The sequence below is a fragment of the Monodon monoceros genome, unplaced genomic scaffold (assembly GCF_005190385.1).
Source record: "Monodon monoceros isolate NGI ecotype Baffin Bay Population unplaced genomic scaffold, NGI_Narwhal_1 Super_Scaffold_2, whole genome shotgun sequence".
Classification (NCBI taxonomy): Eukaryota; Metazoa; Chordata; class Mammalia; order Artiodactyla; family Monodontidae; genus Monodon; species Monodon monoceros.
In genome coordinates this window covers 13,880,129-13,904,611 of record NW_021703776.1, presented here as the reverse complement: position 1 = coordinate 13,904,611, position 24,483 = coordinate 13,880,129, and the positions used below count along the sequence as shown (strand labels likewise).

Sequence of the window (24,483 nt, the reverse complement as noted above, 5' to 3'; positions counted from 1 at the left end):
TTCCCAGGCTGGCGAGTCAAAACTTTTTGAGACTCAGTCTTCTTACATGTAAAATGGAGATGACAGTTCCTTAAGGATCATTACTGAAAATGACTGTCAAATAAGACTGTCAAAAGAGAAGTGTTTGGAACTCTTAAGAGGAAAGAAAAAAAAAGCAATGGAAGTGGATATAAATGCTAAATAAATACAATAAATAAATGCTAAATTTATAAATAAGATGTCTTACAAATATGAAACAGCATAAAAATACTTTGGAAATTGTCAGTTTCGTGTAAAAATATAAATATTTATATCATATTGTTTCATAAACAATTTATATCAAAACAAGTGCCCTTTGTCCTTGAAATCAGACCTAGAAACATTTTAGGTCTATGAAGTATGATAAGGGGTACTTTAATCCTTCTTACTTCACTGAAGCTTTTAAATTTTGTTGAAGCATTGTACTAACAATGTAACAAGGTATAAAAATATGAAAATAAGTTAAACAGTTGAAACACTGATAATGTGGTTGGTTTTTCCTTAACTTTAATGATGTCATAGACATCTAACATGCCTCATGCTAAACTTCAACTGAGAAAAGTTGTTGCATTTTAGAAAACATGAAATTACAACCAGAAGAAATTTTTTCCCCCAACTTTCTCTGTACCTTCTCTTTCCAGTTAGCAATTCACTAAGGAGTCATCTCCCAAAGCATTTTCAGTGGCCAAATAAGTTTTAAAATGCTGTCTACTTGACTGTAAATCTGACCCTTGGATTCCGAATGCAAATTAGCAAAAAAAAGGTGCTGAGAAGCCCTGTGATAACCTTTCCCTAACATTTAGATTCCTTCGTTTACTGAATGGTTCTTAATGTCCCCCACGGTCATTCCCCCTCACTGCCCTGCTCTCATGCACAGCAGGATCCAGATCCTTGCAAATTCATGGACCTGCAAAATCTTGGGAATTTTTTATCCCATTAAAACATGTGAAACTCGACTATAGTTTTATGAAACAAATGAAGACACTAGACAGAATAAAAAATTTTTAAAATGAATGTGAAACCTTTCTGGAAGCTTCAAAATGCTCTATAAATAGATTTATTTTTACAATGATTTCTAGAGAAAGAAAAAAAATTTCTATTAATAAAAAAGGCCACCTATTCGAAATTCTTTCTTCATGTATAAGTAGGAAGTACCTCCTGGGATTCTTTGAACAACCTGCCCCAGTAGAGCATTTTCTCTCTGCATCCTCCAGCAAGATGTCTGAGGGCCACAGTAGACTCCCCACCCCACCCCGGCCCCGTCGGGGACTTACAGGCTGCCACCACTCCTCGGACTCACTGGCAAAGTAACTCCCAGCCTCCTTAACACACATCTTAAGGAAAAGCCCTCATTACATTTAAAAGTTAAGAGGATAAAATATTGATTTAGCAGCTGTTTAGTGGCTAATTTTTTATACAGAATTCACTTTGCACCTAATAATAATGTTATTTTTATTCCCGGCTGACTCAGAACTATGCAAATACATTGATAAAACATTAATGAGCAGTGAGACTCCGTGGTGCCCCTGAGCTTGGTTCTCCAGGAAGAACCTAGGAGGAGGGATCTATTAGGTGTTTTTGTAGGCACATTTTTCAACCTAGAGGCTAGGCTTCACACAGTAGAGCTGAAGGACAGGAGGGGGAATTATGTTGTCACCTTCCTGGGGGTAGATTTGTTCAGAGACACTTAAATGACTTCCCAACAAACTGGAATTTGCAACTTGGAGCATATCCAGGCAGACCCAGGGGTGGCGAGTACTGAGGAGAGATACACATCATTATCGAGCTCACTCATGCCCCGAGCTTTACGAGGTCTGACACTGGAACTGCTTTCCCCAAAGCCAATGCATGCTTCAGAATGAAGTGTATCATTTCCTGCCTGGATGGCTCTTCTGTATCCTTCGGGTGCTGCACAAAGCACAGCTCTTCATGTCACCTCTCCTATCCATTAACCCATTCCTACATTTCTCCTTCCTTCCTGGCCTTCCTCACCCTTCCTGCAGTAACCTTTCCCTGGCTCACCTCACCTGCAAGCCTCCGAATTCCACCATAGATAAATACCTGTTCATCTGGAAGATTTTTGTAGAGCAGATCGTCAACCTACTTGCCAAAACCAAACACCCATTTCTTTCCCATGACCCCCAATTTCCCAAAAGCCTCCTAAGCCAAGGCTCCCTGTTTTGTCACTTTCCACCCTCAGGAAGACCTCCTCTTTAAAGCTGTGTTACCCAGTAAGACCACAGTCACCTGTGGGCTGCAGGGTTAACCTCCCAGTTCAAGGAGGAAGCTGGACCCTGGACAACAACTGCCCTCATGGTTTCTTGACTAATTCCACCGGACCTCTCCCTTCGCCACACTTTCTGAACATCTTCACAACGACTCCTTTGGAGATTTTCACGTAACAGTATCCTCCTCCCTGGCCACAAGATCCTGGCCTTCCAGCGCTCTCATTCCTTTACAGCTCGGACTTCTCTTTTTGAGGCCATTTATCTTCCTCATTTTCCTTTTCACCCAAGTCTCTTCCTTGAGGCCACCACCCCGAGTTCAGCGGGCAGCCCCCCGGCTCTGCACCCTTCACAGTGATGACAAGCCCACAAGTCGTCATCACATGCTCCTCCCTTCCTACCCTGGAGACCACTTCTGTCCCCACGACCTTGTCTTTCGGCTCTACCTGCAAAATCTCAATGTTTCCAGGAAAGCCATTTCATCCACATTCTACCAAAAACTCATTTTCAAACGAGCTAGAGAAAGAACAGTCTGAATTTTTCAAGAAATGGGCTTTACATAGTTTCAAGGTCTCTGGAAGCTACCAGCATTCCGAAATACAGTCACTGTTAGCGGCTTTTTAAGGAAGATAGGGATGCTTTGTGATTAGCATATTAATTATTTATAAGAAGATAATAAGTTCCATGGCTCTGATCACAAATTCTGAACTACTACAGATAGTAAGCTTGTAATACTCTAGAAAACAGACAAAAAGTAAAATAAAATTCTCTTATTTTAACATCTTTCAGGCAAGAGGTTACTGAGTGGCTTCAAGGAAATGATCAAACTATTTGGAAAAAAAAAATTGTTTTTTCATTTCTCCAAATGGACACAATGCTCATTCTACTTAAGAGTGGCTTGGCTGGTCTGATCTAATAGCCACTGTAACTCCTCCTGCACCTTCCCCAATGCCATGCTATATTTATCCCGTAAATGTAAGAATGCCTGCTTATCAAGAAGAGTAAATCTGGGGATAGTTAAGAAATACCGATGGCTTCCTCCAAGGGCGGTATTTCTCATTTCTCTGTGTGAATGGTATTCCAAATATCTGGGCCTAAGTGACTATCGAATTGAACTGATGTCCAAAATAAGCCCTAGAAATGTTTATCCAGTAGTCAGTCAACTCACTCAGCATGCTCCTTTGTCCAAGAAAAGATACTTACTTGCAGATTGTAGTCTTGCAGAATTTTAACCAAGGAGTCTCTCAAATTAGGAATCTCCATTCCTTCCTTAATACGGTGAATCAGTAGAATTGGGTCAACGTGCGTGCCGATGTTGTTTAACAAGCCGGTGATAAAGGCTACAAGACACCACGCAAAACAACATATAAGCAGCGTAGCTAATGCAATTTTAGGTCGAAAGTAACTCAGAGCAAAAGTTATTTCCTTTAAGCGTTAAAAAGCATTTGAATTGTTAAATCCTCCTAGGAACTAATCTTCCTTTACCTTCCTCGAAGGAGAAGCTAAATGAGCAGGGATTAAAAAAAAAAAAATGAGATGGAGAACAAATGATTACTTCAGAACACAGTTTGTAATGTCAAAGGGGGGCAACTAGTATTTGAGAATTTACTATGGCTCAGCTATCATATACTTTTCTCCTATTCTGCCAAGGTAGGAATGCTATTTGTTCCCATTTTCCAGAAAAGGAAAATGGGGTGATTAATGAATTCATCCAGGGTCACACAGCTAGTGATTTTTGAACCCAAATTCAAACCCAGGGCAGGCCCAGGTTCACAGTGTGTTTCGTTACCCCAACTTTGCCTCCTTTAAGATCTTTAGACCACCACTCTATCATGCTAAACTAGATTCTTCAAGCTATATGTGCATGTAGCTACCTTAATCTGAAACGGACTTGAATAACACCCCCCTCTTGAATCTCTTATTAAAAAACAATCGTAACAGCGGTTTCTAGAACTTGAATATCTTGAAACAGATAAGCCTTCTGACCAAAAAATAAAAAAGGGAAGGGGAAAGATTTTAAACCACGACTGCTAGTTTCTGAGTTATATCTATATCTTTAAAAGAGGACTTGCGTTACTGTTAGGTGACTGCCTTTGTTTCCTTCCAAAATGGGAGACCCAAGGCAGATGGTCAAGGAGAGGCAGCAGATATACACTCCTGGTGCTGCACTGATAAAACAGGGCAGGAAAGAGAGGCTCAATGCTACAGTAGCAAACCTCCATATGTGGTCAACGTCCAGTAACGGTTATGGGTTTCCATAAAGAGACTCGATAAGGGCTAGACTATAAACTTTCAAAATAAATGCCCCCTGTGTACAAACAAAACCAAAATCTTCTATTCCATTTGGGTGCAGTAGGTAGAAATATGCTTCAACCAAGTGTTCTTTATCAAGTTCAGCTAATACGAAGTGGTGAGGCTCCAGGCTTCCCTGCACAGGAAGAGTACTGGAAATCATTACTATGTACCTGGCCTATTTTTACTATAGATACTTCACCGTATTTTTAACTCAGTGCATCTTGAGATGATTCCTACTCTAGACACAACTGGCTAAACAGAGAGAAAGAGGTTGTGATTGCAGATGGCTTTTCTGCTTACGTGGTTTGTCGATGGAATATAAAATCAGATCTTCCCAGAGTTCCCCGTCATCCTGTTCCTTGGCAAAGTCAATCGCTTTATCAACGTCATGTAATTCCTCCATGATCATCTTCAGGGCACTTCGGCTGTTACCCATTCGGCCTAGCAAAACGTGAGAAATACACTTAGGATAATGTAATAAAACATTTTAAGGGAAATCACGTATCTCTTCATTTGTTTACATAGTTTGATGGCTATGACAAAAAACATACTTCCTTATATGACATCTGTAACTCAGTAAAATCAGTATTTCCTGCTCACTGGGCATTTACTTGGTCGTGAGTACTCATTTAAGCGCTTCACATGAATTATTTCATGTAACTGTCACTATAATCTTATGAGGTATGTTCTACTAATATTTCTATTTTATAAAAGAGGACATAGAAATGTTAGTGCCTTGCCAAGGTCATACAGCTACTAAATGGCAGATCTGGAATCTGAATCAAGGTCTGTCAGATTCTGACTTCCTTCTTAGGATAATTGGAAAAAAAAAAACCCAACAACTTCTCAACCCATCTACAATTTATTGTGATTTATATTGGAAGGTGTGAACTGATACAGTTTTGGTCATTTATTACACAATTCTAATTGTTATCTCAGTAGCATTTATTAAATGATGCTACCTTCTCTACTGAGCTGTGAAGTCTCCTTTACTAAATATTCAATTTCTTATACAAATCAGGCTCTAACCTCTGTGTTACTTTGGTCTAAAACCTATGTCCATTCTTACACACTTTACATCACATTGTCACCCCATTCCTTAGTTTATGGGGACCAAAATGAATAAAAGCTACTTACTCAGAAGATAAACTGTCTCTTCTACAAAGTTTCTCTGTTGACAGATCTCAAGAGCCTTCAAATAAAGCAGGGTAAAAAAGTTATGGGTTACCGGCCAAGAACAAATATCTGTAGAGTCACTTAAACATACAAGTTTGAAAGAATTTTTTTCATTGCCTCCCTTTAAAAACAAAACAAAGCAGAAACAAAACACAAACCTCTTAAGTTTTGCTTGTGGCTGTCCTGATTTACCTCTCAGAGAGGTACTGGACCCTACACAATTTAACTGATAACATGCTTGAGGCAGAACATTCCAGAGCAAAGGCAGAAAGCAAGATGCTAAAAGAAAGGCTCTTTCCCACCAAGCTTTCTCTCTTTATGCTACTTCAGGTTTCTTCATGGCACTGCCCCCCGCCCCCACCTAATTCACAGGCACTGGTCTAAGCCCTGTTTCCCTCCACTGAATTGTGCCCTCCAGGAAGGCACTACTGCTCACGGCTGCAAGTTCCCAGTATGGAGCACACCACAGCTCAGCACACATCTGCTGCATAAAGAGTTAAACACTGGGAATATTTCTATTGACGGCTCACAAGATCTAAGAGAACTCTGCTCAAGGATCTGTCAAAAGTGAGAGGAAAATTGGAAAAATATGTGCACCCCAATGTTCACAGCAGCACTATTTACAATAGCCAAGGCATGGAAGCAACCTAAATGTCCACTGACAGATGAATGGATAAAGAAGATGTGGTACATATATACCATGGAATATTAGCCATCAAAGAATGAAATAATGCCATTTGCAGAAACAAGGATGAACCGAGACGGGGAGGGATATTTAGGGAGTTTGGGATTGACATGTACACACTCCTATATCTAAAATGGGTAACCAATGAGGACATACTGTATAGCACAGGGAACTCTCCTTAGTATTCTCTAACAACCTAATTGGCAAAAGAATTTGAAAAAGAATAGATACATGTTTATATATAACTGAATCCCTTTGCTGTACACCTGAAACTAACACAACATTCTTTATCAACTGTACTCCAATATAAAATAAAAAGTTAAAAAAAGAGAAAACACATCTGACAATCAAGAAGTGTCAAGGGCTTCCCTGGTGGCACAGTGGTTGAGAGTCCGCCTGCCAATGCAGGGGATGTGGGTTCGTGCCCCGGTCTGGGAAGATCCCACATGCTGCGGAGCGGCTGGGCCCATGAGCCATGGCCACTGAGCCTGCGCGTCCGGAGCCTGTGCTCCGCAACGGGAGAGGCCACAACAGTGAGAGGCCCGCGTACGGAAAAAAATAAAAATAAAAAAAGAAGTGTCAAAAAGGAGATCAAGAAATGAGGGATGGGACTTCCCTGGTGGCACAGTGGTTAAGAATCCACCTACCAATGCAGGGGACATGGGTTCGAGCCTTGGCCCAGGAAGATCCCACATGCCACGGAGCAACTAAGCCCGTGCGCCACAACTACTGAAGCCTGCATGCCTAGAGCCTGTGCTCTGCAACAAGAAGGCACCACAATGAGAAGCCCACGCGCCGCAACTAGAGAAAGCCCATGCGCAGCAATGAAGACCCAATGCAGCCATAAATAAATAAATTTTAAAAATTTAAAAAAAAAAGAGGGATTACACAGATGACAGCATCTCCTTGAGTGTAAGAAAGGAGACACACTGGGCATTTATAAAGAATTCAATCCTGAATGAACTGGCACACATTCACTCTGCACTGTGCTGGGTACTAGGGGGCCAGGAGGGATGCAGATACACAGATGACAGTAATAAAAACCCTGCTGCTGCTGCCATGTAAGAGAAGAGGCAGCAGCATGAGTCCACCCAAGGGAGCGCACATCCAGGGAAGGTCACACAGACGTACCACAGAGTCCCACGATTGGGGGAACGTGAATAGAGGGCCACGTGCACGGATATGGGACGTGGGCTCTGGTTGTGGCCTCTTGTGAAAAGCTTCACAGAAGGGGTGCCCCCTGAACTGGGTGCAGTGTGATGAGAGCATCCAGCAGGAAACTGCAGTTCACACGCCTCCCATGTAACCTGTGCACTGCGTTGCTCTGCTCCAGCTGGAAGCCAAGAATGTTTCTGGTGGCTTATGAGGCATCTGCGATCTGGCCGTGCCTTTCCCAGCAGCTCCATCACAGACCCTGCTCATCTGCCTGCTGTGGTTCCTCGGCCTGGAACACCACCTCCCCCGCCGCTCCACCCCTGGCAGGTCCTTCAGCAAATACTCGCTGGACCCTACACGGGGTCAGATCCCAGGTACTCAACTCTCCTTACATCCTGCACACTTCACCACACTTAATCACAGGTGCAATGAACTCCCCCAATTGTTCATCTGACTTCCCTCGGCTGGAACCATGTGCATTCTAAACCCTGTGCTTTGCACACCGCCTGGCTCACAGTAAGTGGGCAAGAAATATGTTTTAAATAGATGAGCAGGCAGAAAAGGTTTCAGAGGAAGATTACTGGGTTGCATAGTTAGCGTCGTCATTTAAAAACAACTAACTAAGGATGTTCCTGGAAAATAACAGCAGGACTAGATTTGACATTGTGATTTTTGATGTAAAAGATTTATGCAGAATATATCTTTAAATATGTGTCTCTGGTTGGAGATTAACAACTAAAAGGGAGGGGAAAGGAGCAGATCACAGAGATCAATGGAGGGGGAAAAACCCAAACTAAACATAAAAAAAAAATTCTTAAATAACACCTTACTTTAGAATTGGAATGAAACTAAGATATGTTTTAAAGTACACAATCATTTAAATGAGCAGACCTGAAGGTCACAGTGAGGACGAGACATCACTAATTTGATTACTCGCACAATTCCTTTAAAAATTACGTGGCAGACAAAACAGAAATACAGGTCAATGGAACCGGGCAGAAAGTACAGAGCTAAACCCACACACCTATGGTCACCTAATCTATGACAAAGGAGGCAAGAATATACAATGGAGAAAAGACAGTCTCTTCACTAAGTGGTGCTGGGAAAACTGGACAGCTACATGTAAAAGAATGAAATTAAAACACTCCCTAACACCATACACAAAAATAAACTCCAAATGGATTAGAGACCTAAATGTAAGGCCAGACACTATAAAACTCTTAGAGGAAAACATAGGCAGAACACTCTTTGACATAAATCACAGCAAGATCTTTTTTTGATCCACCTCCTAGAGTAATGGAAATTAAAACAAAAATAAACAAATGTGACCTAATTAAACTTAAAAGTTTTTGCACAGCAAAGGACACCATAAACAAGATGGAAAGACAACCCTTAGAAAGGGAGAAAATATTTCCAAATGAAGCAACTGACGAGGGATTAATCTCCAAAATATATAAACAGCTCATGCAGCTCAATATCAAAAAAACAAATAACCCAATCAAAAAATGGGAAAATCTAAATAGACATTTCTCCAAAGAAGACATACAAATGGCCAAAACGCACAAGATGCTCAACATCACTTATTATTAGAGAAATGCAAATCAAAACTACAATGAAGTATCACCTCACACCAGTCTCCAGAATAGCCACCACCAAAAAATCTAGAAACAAATGCTGGAGAGGGTGTGGAGAAAAGGGAACCCTCTTGCACTGTTGGTGGGAATGTGAATTGGTACAGCCACTATGGAGAACAGTATGGAGGTTCCTTAAAAAACTAACAATAGAACTACCATACGACCCAGCAATCCCACTACTGGGCATATACCTGGAGAAAACCATAATTCAAAAAGGATACATGCACCCCAATGTTCATTGCAGCACCATTTACAATAGCCAGGTCATGGAAGCAACCTAAGTGTCCATCAAACAGGGGAATGGATAAAGAAGATGTGGTACATATATACAATGGAATATTACTCAGCCACAAAAAGGAACAAAATAGTGCCATTTGCAGAGATGTGGACAGACCTAGAGACTGTCATACAGAGTGAAGTAAGTCAGAATGAGAAAAACAAATGTCGTATAATATCACTTATACGTGGAATCTAGAAAAATGGTACAGATGGACTTACTTGCAAAGCAGAAATAGAGACACAGATGTAGAGAACAAACTTAAGGATAGCAAGGGGAGAAGGGTGGGGTGGGGTGAATTGGGAGATTGGGATTGACATATATACACTACTATGTATAAAATAGATAACTAGTGAGAACCGACTGTATAGCACAGGGAACTCTACTCAGTGCTCTATGGTGACCTAAATGGGAAGGAAATCTAAAAAAAGGGGATATACGTAACTGATTCACTTTGCTGTATAGCAGAAACTAACACAGCATTGTAAAGCAACTATACTCCAATAAAAATTAATTTAAAAAAATTACATGGTAGAGATGGCTAGATGTTCCCCCAATATCGTTTACCCATTTTTTTCTATAGTAATAAGATTTTAGGTGGGTGTGTGACTGCCCAGAATTAAAACAAAACCTTCAGGCCTCCCCAGCGGTAGGAGAGCTATGTGACTAGTGTCCACCATGGAGATGAACCAAAAACGTGGGACGGCGGCTTCTGGGAATGTGAACCCCTGCTCTCATTTTTAATCCTTTCATCCAAACTGCTGCTGGAAACATGGATGATAATATCTTACATCATGAGGTCAAGGTCATACAAGGTGGGGGAAACAAGAAAAGAGCCCGGGTCTCTGACCCCGTGGCTGCTGCCACCACCAGGACCACTCCAGTAAGACTTGCACGTGATAGAGAACTAAACTGCTCCTCTGTTCAAATCATTATTTTTGTATTTTTATCACTTTGTAGATGAAGCAAATCCTAACTCATAATTAGAAAATCCTTACTCGTTCAGATTTAAAACACGGTTTACGAATCTCTGTATGGTCGTACCCATAAGTCATCATCATAAAGAATGGAACTTTCTTAACCAATTCTTAACTCTTCTGGAATCATACTGGAGCAAAGACAGGATACACACGTGAGAAGTTAAATAGTAATGGGAAAAGCAAAACTGTAAGTCAGAGGGTCTGGGACTATTCCAAGAAAAAACTATTGAGAAACCAACTGATTTGTGCTAGCTGCTGAAGACTACAGATGGACGAACAGTGTATGGCCTGGTGAGACTGTGTCATTCACAGACAGACGGCAAATGGTAGTGTAACAGGGAAGAACAAATCTGACTCCGTATTGGATCTGTTTCTTATATTTTAACCGTTGTATTCCATTGCCTTTGCTCCCAGTTAAGAATGTTGCCTAGAGCCTTAAAATACACAGGATAGCCCATTTCCAAGACTCTGACCTTTAAGGGTGTAACACTTTTCCATTCATATAGAGAGAAAAAGTTGCAGAACACAGAGTAACATCTGTCTTGCTGAAGGTTTACAGGAACATCCTGACCTGACCTACCGTGGACAGCTGCAAGAACAAAGGATTCCTACACCAAGAAGTCTGCAGCAACCAACCACGCCTCCCCCTCACCTTGCCTTTAAAAATGCTTTGCAGAAACCCTTTCGGGTTTTTTGGGGGCACAAACCACCCGTCTCTTTGCATGGCCCTGCAATAAAACTTTCTCCGCTCCAAACCCCGATGTTTTGGTTTGGCCTCACTGTGTGTCGGGCACACAAACTCGTGTTCGGTAACAGTAATACAATTGGATAAGTATTACAGAATGTTTAGAGAAAGACAATGTGAATAAAGATGAGTATGATGGTTAAAGTGGTGTATTACTAAAAGGTATCCATAAGTCAACTGGGCACCTGGAAATTCACTGACACTTTAAGGTACCACTCAGGAGTTGCAAACAGAGCCACCCTCCTATTCTTGAACACAAGAGGATGCTTGAAAACATGAGGGTCTCAAACCACAAAGAGAGTTTGTGGCCTGAAGGTTCACCTGAGCTGTCCCAGATAGTAGCCACTTGCTATAGGTGGCTCTTTAAATTTAAATTAAAACTTCCATTCCTCGCTATCCGTATTTCAATTACTCACATGTGGCTAGTGGCTACCTTGTTAGAGTAGACTGTAGCCCATTTTCATCACTGCTGGACTGTCAAAAATGACCATTCATGTGGGAAGAAATGTCTGAAGGCTGATCTGGAGTCAAGAGTGGTCTGGAAGGCAGGCAGATGTGTAACACCAAGCTCAGAGGTAATCTGGGTCTCCGCAATTTGAACTTCACAGATTTATAAATGTTTTATGACGAGTTCCTAACAGTATTTTGAATAACCCTTTTCTCATATATGAGAAAGTAGAGACTCTAGAAATCTCTGGACTTCCGAGTAAAGTGTAGAAAAAAATTTCTGGCACACAGAATTTTTCTATTACTGACACAAGTAAAGCATAAAAGCATGTTTTCTTATTTTAGATTCTTGAATGTTCCTGAGCCATAGAGCTCCCTCTAGAGGAAAAGAGTAGGGAAACAAAGATTTTTAAAGCCAACAGGAGACACACACACACACAAGCTCAGAAAAGGAGAATAATGGAAAACAAAAAAGTGACAAGACAATAATAACAGAAATTGAGTAAAAAATGATGCAAAAATAATATTTTAATTTTCCTTCTCCTGATTTAATGTAAAGGTAAGTAACAGAGTTAGAAGTTTGGGGTTAACTAACAGAAACCTTATCAACTATATAGACTATATGATGATTTCTACCTAGCCTTAGACCCTGTCATCTTTTATCCAGTCTTATTTTTAAATTTCTTTAAGGAAAATTTATAAACTGTGCACCTCCCACTTTATGCCTCCAAATTCATAAATACTGCCACCTTGTGAATGCCGTTAGATATGAGAGCGATCGTAGATTGAAGTATTAATAATAAAGCTGATACTCCGCTTTTAGCTATTCTAGGCATAAGCAAATCAGGTTTGCAAATGAAGACTAGTGCCTGATGACCATACCTGGAAATTACAGAAGAAAGAGCAGTTTAGAAACCGATGTCTTTCATGATTATTGTAGTACTAAGGAATATCTTCGTTACTGTTGTAATTTTAATTAACTGTTTAGACCTGAAAAATGTTTTCTTATCCTGGAGGAAAGAATACGGAACCTGAAGTTGAGACCCAGGTTCCAAGTCTTGGCCTTTTGACTTAGTAGCTCTAGACTTTGGGTTGTTTCTTTCAACTTCTGAAGACTCAGCTTGTCATGTATAAAATGACTTTATCCACCGACCTGCACTTTTGTAGAGATTGAATAAAAACAAGGAACACCAAAGCACAGCACACATGATGAAGTACAACCAAAACTGTTTCGGGATACTCTTTTTTTAAAAAGCCTGTGTTTATTGTCTTTTCAAATTGCTGTAGATGTTGTAAATTCCTACCCACCCTGTATCTCCTTTAGAATGAACAGTTTCATAAAAACTTATGATTCATTTTGGAATGTAAGAGTTGTGGTGATTTTAAATCCTGAACTCTGGCCTTTGGTAACTGCATTCCTAAAGGGCTTCTAATGTGATGCAAAGTCTCTACAAACTTTCCAGCCAAACGCTATTGACTGAGGCATTTCAATCAAGTCAAAATAAGTTTGACCTGGATTCTTGAAGATTTCACCCCTTCGCTCAGCGATTACCCAATCCCAGCAAAGGCAGACAACCAGAAATGAGGAAGACAGAGCTGTATTCTGTTGGAATTGAATTATCTACAGTAGGGAGTCCACATGCTCTGAATGCCATGAAACCTTAAACACTTCCCATTTAAAATAAAAACAAACACCAAAATACAACCTCAACGTCTTTTGGACTAAACAATCTATAAACTCTTCTGAAGTAGAGATGTCTTGGGGGTGGGTGGAAGGGGGGATTAACTTTTTTAAGTTCTTAACTTTATATTCAGTAGAAATGGAGACCAAATTTTCTGAGTCTCTCTTTAGACAAAACAGGTGAATCTGTACCCCATGACCTTCATTTTACCGTCAGCATGTTTAGGATGCTTTTTTTTTTTTTTTGTAAGTATTTTATTGAAGTATAGTTGATTTACAATGTTGTGTTAATTTCTGGTGTACAACAAAGTCAGTCAGTTGTATATATATACATATATATATACACATTCCTTTTCATATTCTTTTCCATTATGGTTTATCACAGGATATTGAATATAGTTCCCTGTTGCTATACAATAGGACCTTGTTGTTTATCCATTCTATATATAATAGTTTGCATCTGCTAATCCCAAATTCCCAATTCATCCCTCACTCGCCCACCCCTCTTGGCAACCACAAGACTGTTCTCTATGTCTCTGAGTCTGTTTCGTACATAAATTCATTTGTGTCATATTTTAGTAGGATGCTTTTAATGGAGGGAAAATCTACTTTGCTTTTTATGCATTGGTAGCTTTTTTTCATGTTACAAGTAAACATAAAAGGAATTTGTTTCTGAGATGATTACGTGTTAACAGAGTTCTTGTTTCTAGGGAGAAAGGAATGAGATCCTTAATGAGTGAAAGTCAAGAAAATCTGCTTTAAGATGGCTTGGGGTACCTGAGCAAGGATAGTGGTATATTTTTGCAAATATACAGATTTCCCACAGTGGAGTCTGGTGCAAAGATAATCTCTTATAAAGATGCCTCAATGACCTTTAACATGAAAGCTAAAAATGTGGATTATTGACTTGATTATAATGACATGTTTCCACCACTACCATCTCGAAGCCATTTTGTTCAAAATTCTCTTTCAGTGGAAAACATGAGATAACTTAAAAAAGAACTATTTAAAACATACTTGTTTTCAGATGCTTGTGTTGAGTTCTCTTACATGCAACTGGTTCTTCTTAGCAGATGAGACAGAAGAACTCAAAAAGGTCTACACAATGCTCCAAGTGAGCTCTCTGTATTAGAAGTACCATGTGCGGGGTGGAGATTTTCTGATGCTCCCTTTGCGAGCGGAGCAGTGTGACTTCTGTTGAACACTACCGGACTGGAAAACTGCAAACCAGATGGGTTGAAAGTGTGTTCCAGACACGAACGTTATGGAATCTCTGTGGGCCCTCTGCACCTGTGTTCAGTGAATGGGAAGAAGGAAGCCTGGGTGGGTGCTGATCACGCTTGCGTGCGGGGCTCTGGCTGAGGAGTCTGCGGGCTACAGCCACGTCCTCCTGGAAACAAACGATGTTTCCTCCAAAAGTGAGACAAAAACAAACGGGCACTCGAAGAGTAAGATTCTCCCTCTTTTTCTAGATGATAGATTCTAAAGTGAGAAAAGAGAGGAACGTTTGCTTTTCTTTTTTAAGATGATGTGTTTCCAAATTTATTCTTGAGAAACAGCCTTAGGGCCCGAACATAAAATGTTAATGTCTTTCCTAAACAAATATGCAGGCAAGATTTTTTTTTGTAATTGCAGACTTTGAGAATGCATTGAGCTGAAACTGGCTCATAGTAAATTCAGTACATTTGAAGTTAAACATCATGGGCTGAGGAAGCAACTAGAAAAGTTGCTTTATCAGTCACCTTCTTAGTACGTATCTCTTATGGGTCAAATAAGTATGTTTTGTTGATACACACAGGTGACTACGGAAAGTACTTGCTCTCTGGCCATCTGAATTTAGTAAGACACTTGCAGGTGGTAGCGAGTATTCCAGATGGTCTGAAGAACCATGGGAAACAAAACTGATGGTCTTCTACCGGCCAGTTTCTAGTACACACATAGTAAGTATTATAGTTTATTTTGAAACAGCAGGCTCATAACACCTACTAGTTCCTATTCAGCCCTAACTAGAACCTCGTGTGTATCAATTTATCCATTCACTAACTCGGTCAGGATGCAAAAAACATTTAGTGCCTAATGTGTGCCGGCTACTGAGTTTATCAAAATGAGTGAGACAAACTCCTTGTCCTTGAAGAATTTATAGGATGGTGGGAGAGACTAGTAATTATATCTATTAAAACTATAATGGAATGTAGTGGGAGAGAGAAATACAAAAATATACAAGGTGGGTATTTAAAGCAGAGGGGGTGTAGGACTGACGTTACCGACTTTGAGTCCCAGCTGGGGCAGTTGCCTCCGGCTTGGGGCGGTCCGTGTCCCCGTCCCAGGCTGACTCTGAGGTCCCACCCTGATGCTGGTAAACTGCCTCAGACTCCCGACAGTGTTTTATGGTTGACTGAGTCCTAGACCCTGGATTAAACCTTTCTTCCAGTTAAACCTGGCACAGAAATACTTGAGCTTCTCACCAAAATCGAATCCAATAGGACCTCCTGTTCTCATCAGAACACCCAGCAAAACCCACTGCTTTGAGAGCAAGGCTTCCCCTTGAACGGGGATGGTTAAGCAGAGACAGGAAGACTAAGAAAACCCAGCGCTTTTACCAACAGTGATGACTCTGTCACCTCGAAGTGTCTGAGCAGGGGTGTCTGTGACTTACCTTTTCAAGAGGGCAGTGGATACTATCTCGGAGAAATGGAAGCAAGTTGGGTCGGTCGAATTCTGCGTAAAGGCTGATCTGCTTCTCGTGGTAGCGCTGCCCCTTATGATGGTCTCTTTTGAAAAGCTTATGCAGATACTAAAAAGAACAAAGGAATAAACCAGGAATATTAACATAAGAAAAGCAATACCTGTTTAACACTGCTATTTTCAGTTCCAAACAGCTTCCACGGAGAGGCTGGCAGAAAAGCAGTTTTCAGGAAAAATCTCTAGGTGAAGGGAAAGTGGAAAGGAGAACACTTTGGGGAGAGCAAGGATATGCTGACATTCTCTCCAGAATGGGCCCGAGTGACCTGGCTCTGCCACTGACCATGTGACCTTGGGCAGGTCACTAACCCCTGTGCCTTAGTTTCTCCATCTGCAAAAATCTCCTGGGGTGGTTGTGAGAGCTGAATGAGTTACCATTTGTAAATCACTCACAACCATGCCTGGCACGTACTCGGCACCACAGAACTGTTCATGAGAGGAGTGGTTAATACCATCACAATCATCTACTTCGCCTCAGAAACGAAATGCTTGATCAGTGGTGTTCCTGGATCATAAACGTTCTCATCCTTTATGTAAAAGGGGGTAGAGTCATGGTGCAAGAGCATGTTCCTAAAAACTCAAGCAGCAAGCGCTAAATTAATTCTCATATGTTCTGCATCTTCTCTCCTTAAGTCTTACTGAGATCTGTGTTTGCAATGAAATGCTGCCTCTCCTGGTGACCTCAAAAAGTAAAACAAGTCGAGAAGAGTACAGGTGTTCTGAACCCATTTTCAAAGCTGATTCCTTTCCCTGACCGTCTGAAAAAGTTAATGGACCTCCAAGGGAGTGAGTGAGTGACTTTCTACTTGGAGGCAAGTCTATCAGTATATTGTGCGGAAGCCAAAAATCGACATTCAATGTCTAGTTCGTGTTAAACGTACACAAACACCCCAGAACCCACGTGAGGCGGGGGGACTTCATCACACCGAGTGCGTTCGCCCCTTGAGTGGACCGTTCTTCAGAAACACAGAGCGTCACCGGCCCTGAAGGTGTGAATGGGAATGAAGTCACTGGGGTTTGACATTCGCTGTTGCACGTGGTCACTAAAGAAGCCTAACCAGGACACAAGCACACTGAGAAACCCTTCCTCGGGTTACCTGCTCCCCTTGCCCTCAGGCAAGAAGGTGGGGGGAGTCAGACAGAACTCCACGATCCGATGCAGACTCCGGCCAGTACACTGGCGCAGGGTCAGCGTGTGAGCTGGACACACTGCAGTTTCCCAGAGGCGCAGACAGGTTTGGAAGGCTCTGTCACACCTTCAGGGCAGATTTATAGAGACATTACCTTGCCTGACAGCGAAGATGGGCCACTTCAGTGTGAGCTCCACCACCATTCCACCACTGCCCTAATGACACTGTCACTAGATACCTCCTGCCTGTAATCCTGTCTCATGGCTCAAGGAGGCCAGAAATCACTGCTTTGTAAACAAATCCCATGGTGGCCAGCACAGAGGTACCTTGCTTGGGTCAGCAGGTAATCAGGACATTTCCAATCATGAACAAAAGGGCAAAAGCATCTGTACAACCTCTGAGCAAAAAACAACAAAACAAAAGAAAACCCCAAAATACCTCACATTCCTATCTTGGAGTCTTCAAAGGCGTCAGTGCATAAAACGGACTAGAATAAAACGCTCTGTTTCCTAACCCCCCCTCCTGGGGTGCAAAGAGGTGGGCAAAGATACAAGAGTCCTCATCTTATTTGATGTCCACAGTCCTCCTGGAACAATCCCTATTTTCACTTAAGACTTCTCTTGTATAATTTTGAAAGGACGTGGAAAACACCTAGTCTTGCTTTACGCCCATGACGACAGCGATGCAGAGAATCCAAGTAACTCCCAACCCCCGCAAAGGAAATCTAGAATCAGGGGACTGTTGGCACCAGCACAAGACCACAGAAGAGAAGCGGGCACAAGGAATGTCAGGGTGAGACACAAAAAAACAAGGCTCTGTTCTGTGATCGCTCTGTGGTCCTGAACACGGAATGGCTGTGTGGTGTTTCCTAGGCAGGAGAACTTGATATCCACAGAGCACATGTCAGGGCACTGGCTTTGCTGTAATTTATGCCATAATTATATTAAATGGTAACTACAGAAGTGAACTGTACCCTGCCCGTCACTCTGGTCAACAAGGAATGTTGCCTGCCATCAAGCCCGCAGACACCGCAGCTCCTTGCCAACCCCCAACCCCCAGTGCGCCCTGAGGGGAATTCAGGATGGAGAAAAACACTAGTGGCCCGAGATAGTTAAGCTGCATGTGTAAGGAATAATTTCAATGAGCCCAGACTCTCCCATCTTCCCATACAGAGAAAGGCACTAAAATCATTAACTTGAGATGTCTGTTTGTGTGTGTGTGATTAGCAGTAATCTTTTGATGTCTGACACCATGTTGTTGTTTTTTCCTTCAGCAAAAACTTCTATATATCCTGGTTCCCCCTACCTCTCTGGAACAGTCCCTCAGAGCTATCTGAGAGGCTGCTTTCCCGGGCTATGGTTCTCAGTAATGTGCTCAAATAAAACATAATTCTCAACTTTCAGGTTGCGCGTTTTTTTTCCAGTGAACGGAAGGTGCTTACTCCCAGGCGTAGTTTGAAAACACAAAAATGTGATAACGTTTTTCTCTTAATCACAATTCGATTGTGAGTCAGTTAAAGTACCTGAGCTGTTATTAATTCCTCATCTGGATTCAGAGCATATGCTGCATTATAATAATTACAGAATGTTGTTTGCGGTCAAACCTCCCATCTGAATATGAACCTGAAGTGTTCACTCCAGTCTTCTCAGACCAATACTGTAAGGTGATTTGCCTTCCTGTTCAATCAAAGGGCAAAAGAAGAGGACTGTCATGCTTACCACGTGCTGCAACTCTGGTCTGTCTTCTAATTCTTCCACTACCTTTTTAATCTACAGAAGAAAAATTTTTCTTTTAACGTAGAGTTTAGGAGGACACAAACATAGCTGCAAAATTATCTGACAAACATCTCTCTTCTTTATGGCGATAGCGGTCCCAGACACTCATCTGTTTGAACACATGTAAAAACAAAAGGCACTCACTGAAATTTTATCTTCGTTGTCCAGAAGCATGTCAACAGCTTTCTGCAATATGAAAAAATAACCAGTCATTGAAATTTGCCATAGAAAAAAGAGAACACAGAATACAATGTATTGGATAAGGTATCACCATTAAAGGCAGAGGGCTTATTTTACACAGATGAGAAGGTTCTTAGCTTTACAGTGGTCCTTCAGTGAGATGTTTCTACATGCATTTTAAAATGTGTTTTAATCTGAGGTCTCTGTGCTTTGCATAGACTTAAAATAGTGCCTTGCTACGACTCACTAATACAAAACATCTGTAGAGTGTAGAGTACCACAAAAATGAGCTTTGCTTCTGGCCACCTGAATATTGACTGAGTCCCTCTACAGATTCCACAGATACAAGAAGCTGGTCTTATGTGGAGAAGAGGATAAGAGTCAGGAAAAAAAAAAAAAAAAAAGAAGAAAAAGAAAAGATAGCTAAAGCTTCATAACAATATAAAGCTTATGGATTTTTAGAACTGACTTTAGCCACCGTTAACATTCATGAAACACAAGTTAGACAGTGCCTGTAGCAAGAGGTAGTGGGAAGACAGCCCACCAGATTGAGCCTCATACAGAATACCTGGGTCTTGTCCTTGACTCTGCTATTACATTGCCTACCTGTCCGCTGCGAACATTTTTTTCTCTCTATTAGGACGTTGGAAGAGATTATCCTTAAGTTATTTTCTAATTACAAAGTTCTCTGATTCCTTAACTTGGGTCCATGCTCTTGAATAGCAATTATTTTGAGCTCATTCAACTTTTGTCTATAGCTTCATAGGCAAAACTAGGCTCCTGAGACACATAGGAGTGGGGTCGGCGTAAGGGGAGACTGGATATGGGGAAAATGTAATTAATTTCTATTTAAGCTTCTCATCCTCTTCATCATTTTCTTCCAGAAAAGCAGAACCTCTGTCCCCTGAACTTCCTGGGAACTGCACTAATTATTTTTAGATCTGTACTGCCTAGGGACTTGACTCCTTCAGTATGAAAAATGGGCTAAAAGCATCTTTCAGAAAAAAGTGGATTTAGCTCCTGTTTAAGCGTGTGAAAACTAATATATAGCACGTAATAGATATATAACACATAATACCACTAAACACAGTAAAATAAAATTTTTAAGAATTCAAGCGACCCTTTTAGAGCCTTAAGGGTTCTACTCTAACTAAAATTTCGATTTTTTGGAATAAGAACCACTGTGTTGTATGAATCTCTTTCTTTCCATCATTAGCACTTGCATCAACTTTTCTTTGTTTAAAACACACAGTCTGTATCACTTTACAAGAGCCACTGTGAGCTGTGGAGGTAGGGTACCCTCCTGAGACAAGCACTGCACTCTTCAAATCTGTCCTGTAATAAAGTGATGCATCCCACATGTATCAGTCTGAGCATCATCTGAGCCCAGTGGAAACTCCACATGCTAAAGCTGTGAATACCAAGGAATAAAACTGCAACAAATGGATCAAAGTAGTTTACTTAAAATTTGAATTCTGGGACATACAATTAGTAGGGTTGAATGAGCTAAAGCATATGGCTAGATTCTCTGTTTCTATGAGTTATATGAATGGTTTTACCAAAATAAAATTATTTCATACACACAAACACAACTTCAAAAGTTCCACGTCAAATTATGATTGCTTTTACAGAATAAACACATCAAGTAAAGGATTCCTCAATGCCAACTACTAGAGTAACATCCAGGGAGGGTCAGAAGGCGCTGAACATGACCAGCATGCAGCCAAGTTATGTGATTTATCAACTCCTCCAGCATGTGGACAAATGTCTAATTATTAAAAACTTGGGACAGCACAAATAATTTACCAGTAGGAAAATAAGAAACACATTATACCTCATTCACTTTGCTGTACACCTGAAACTAACACACACTGTAAATCAACTACACTCCAAGAAAAATTTAAAAAAAATAAAAATTAAGGGCTTCCCTGGTGGTGCAGTGGTTGAGAGTCCGCCTGCCGGCGCAGGGGACACGGGTTCGTGCCCCGGTCCGGGAAGATCCCACATGCCGCAGAGCGGCTGGGCCCGTGAGCCATGGCCACTGAGCCTGCGCGTCCGGAGCCTGTGCTCCGCAATGGGAGAGGCCACAATAGTGAGAGGCCCATGTACCGCAAAACAAACAAACAAACAAACAAAAACCCAAAAAGTAAAAATTAAAAAAAAAAAGAAACACATTACCTCGGAATCAAAATCCATTAATAAAACAATTTTATCCTTGATAGAACTGAAAAGATTATGCTTGTGGATCAACTGGAAAACATCCTTATGTCTTAACGTTAAGTATATTTCCAGAGCATTGCCATAGTTTTTGTCATAGGTGTACCTGGTGAGACAAAAGATTTTACATTAATGTTCACCAACACATCTAATAAAACACACAGATACACACATGTAAATCATGTTTTACATTAATGAAAACTGAAAAACTTGTTTAGAGAGAAAAGCTAATTTTATTTAGAAAAGCGTTCCTTGGGATTTAACTATATGTGACCAATAAGTACTTCTTTCTCAGAACCTTGCTTCCCATCTCACCAAAATTTTAGAATATTTACAATATTCAACTAATAAAATTTTTCTTAAAAAAGTAAACTCTCAAAATTTTTTAGAGAAATCCATATACCAAAGAAATTACGACCCCACATGAAGGAAATTCTTATTCTAGTAACAGAAAAATCAGTTAAAATTCTTACAAGCAGTGTTCAGCTGACAAAGGGGTGATATTCCAAAAGCTTCTCTGCAAGGAGGTTGTATAAAATTTAAATGTGTTTTCCTGTTGAAACAGTGTTTTTCACATTGCTTAATTCCCTAAGCCAGCTCCTAAATGCCAACAGAACCTAAACTGCACTGGGAATCCATTCTTAGCACTACAGAATTAATAGTATTACCAGTACCATGTTAGTACTACAGAATCCAAGGAAAACTAGAACAGTTTCCAGAAGAAAATCCTTAGTGTTCCAACTCAGAAGGCCACAAACGTGTCCCCTTCTGTGCAAAGTCTTAAGCAGCCCTGAAATTCTAGGCCATTTTGGTGTACCTTTCTTGGTCTTGGGCAAAAGATGTACGAGGATGCTGGAGCAGGTTGTCTGAGGTGGGGGGAGTGTTGAGGGGCTGAAGCGGGATGGTCTCTCTGAGATTAACTGCAGTGTGCTGCTTGTTTCACTAAACCAAAGTTCCTAGAGGGCATGGGTGTATCTTATCTACCTCTGCGTCATAGGCATATGGCAAAAGCCCGGTCACCGAAAGCACCCAATGAATATGAAAAGCATTAACCAGGCTTCCGTTTTCTAAGCCCTAATTCAGTGCCAGGCACTGCACTTAGCTCTTGATGATGAAACTTCATTAAAACCATCCCTTGGAGCTTCCCTGGTGGCACAGTGGTTGAGAGTCCGCCTGCCAATTCAGGGGACATGGGTTCGTGCCCCGGTCCGGGAAGATCCCACATGCCGCGGAGCGGCTGGGCCCGTGAGCCATGGCCGCTGAGCCTGCGCCTCCGGAGCCTGTGCTCCGCAACGGGAGAGGCCACAACAGTGAGAGGCCCGCGTACCGCAAAAAAAAAAAAAAAAAAAAAAAAAAACATCCCTTGCACCACTGGTGTAGTGGTATCATGCAAGATTCTCATGAAAACCATCCCATAAGGAATTGTCACCTGTGATCTTATAGATAAGGAGTCTGTGGTTTGAGAAATTTACTGACTTGCAGATCCAAGAATGACAGAATCCAGCGCCTCACTGGGAAACTGATTTGCTTGAGGAGTCTAAGACCTGGCACCCTTCCCTAGCTGAACCACTGCCTCTACCAAGCGATTGTGGTTAGGGTTCCTCTCCTCTGGGAAGCAGATGACATTACTATTGTAAGTTTCACACAATTTCCTTACCTTATGTTCTCGTTGTTGACCGGAGGCTTACGAAAGATTTTTACTAAGAGTGTGTATAGGAAAACAGTATAGATCTGCATCCTCCCAATTCAGTTTGACAGATCTAAAATGGGAAAGACTTTTCATGTAGATTGATTTGGAAAAAAGAAGCGCTAAAATATACTCACAATTCTGCCAGGGTTTTAAGTAAGGTTCTGTTCTGACTGTCTTTCTTCAGATGATCCCGAACTGCTTGAACTATTACTGAATTGTTGTACAGATCTCCCGGCCATTCTCGGATCAGTGTGGCAAAACCCTAACCAAGCGGGAGAACAGAGGAAGCACACTCTTTAAACAGAAAAACAATCCAAAGAGTTCATACAATTCCTAAAACTATTTATGGAAAACAGATAAGATCACATTAGGATTAAAACATTGGTCCATAAACATATCATCAGTTTTCACGGGTGGTGAGGGAGGCACACAATGTCCGCATACGCATCCCCATTCACCATCCCTTCTCTTGTGACTGGATGAAATGCACAAGGAAGCAAGGCCCCCAGGTCCCTCCAACTGCCACTGCAGAGGCAGAATTTAGGTCTGACTTGTTCTCTCCTCATTCTGGACTAGCGGTAACACTTGGAGAACATCTTTAACATCTTACAGATACTGTCCAAGTCAGCTGCACAGCCAGTACTGAGCACACAGTGGCTTTGCCTCCACAGTGGATTCACCCGGCATCCCACCTTCAACAAGTTATCATCTCTATCTTCCTTCCCCTCATGCCTCAAAACCTAGTTTTGTTTGGGGATTTAGGACACTGGTTCAAGTCTGTCCCCTGCTCTTACCCTGACTCTCTCTCGATCTCAAATTTTGTGGTTCTGATAGAAAACTCCAGACCCCCTGATTGGATCCTGTTTCCCTCCAGGGCTGATTCTTGGCCAGTGTTCTGGGCAGCCGTGCCGTCCTGATTCTCAACTTTAGCCCCTGTGACTCAAAGTATTGCGGAGCTGTTTACTTACTGATCCTTGACAACTTTTAGAAAAAAAAAAAAAACAAAAGAAAACTGTAGATGTTTTCAAAGGTAGCAAATAGAAGTAAAAATCTTCACATTATTGAAAAAAATCATATTATTTATATTAAATAACTCAACAAATGCTTTAATGAACTACTTTGAATTGGTTTAAATGATATTTAGAAGTGAAAATTGTGTGGTGGAATTTGCTTCTATAAACTACCAGGGTTTGCTGAGAAGAAAATCACAAAAATAATCAGGAATATAGTTGTTTTCTGCCAAAGAAACTCCTGGCAAGGATGGCAAAAGACCAGAAGAGGCTGCACATTTTCCATTCAAACTGCAACCTTCCTTCATATGAACATGACTGCAGTTTGACTTGAGAGATTTGGGAAGGACAGTCACGAAGTAAAGAGGATACATTTCATAAAACTACTAAACCAGAACACTGAAATGTTCTCTGAATCAAA

At 41.2% G+C, this 24,483-nt stretch overlaps 1 protein-coding gene across 1 annotated transcript in view; it reads right to left on the bottom strand.

Moving 5' to 3' along the window:
* VPS41 (VPS41 subunit of HOPS complex) overlaps window positions 1-24,483 on the bottom strand; it is a 189,093-nt gene that overhangs the window by 6,679 nt on the left and 157,931 nt on the right. Inside the window, exons 18-25 of the mRNA XM_029233408.1 lie at window positions 23,187-23,314; window positions 21,324-21,468; window positions 19,110-19,151; window positions 18,909-18,959; window positions 15,975-16,112; window positions 5,676-5,730; window positions 4,839-4,979; window positions 3,447-3,583 (exon numbers count right to left, since the gene is read on the bottom strand). Of these exons, the coding sequence (XP_029089241.1) occupies window positions 3,447-3,583; window positions 4,839-4,979; window positions 5,676-5,730; window positions 15,975-16,112; window positions 18,909-18,959; window positions 19,110-19,151; window positions 21,324-21,468; window positions 23,187-23,314 (837 nt within the window). The remainder of the gene's footprint in view (window positions 1-3,446; window positions 3,584-4,838; window positions 4,980-5,675; window positions 5,731-15,974; window positions 16,113-18,908; window positions 18,960-19,109; window positions 19,152-21,323; window positions 21,469-23,186; window positions 23,315-24,483) is intronic.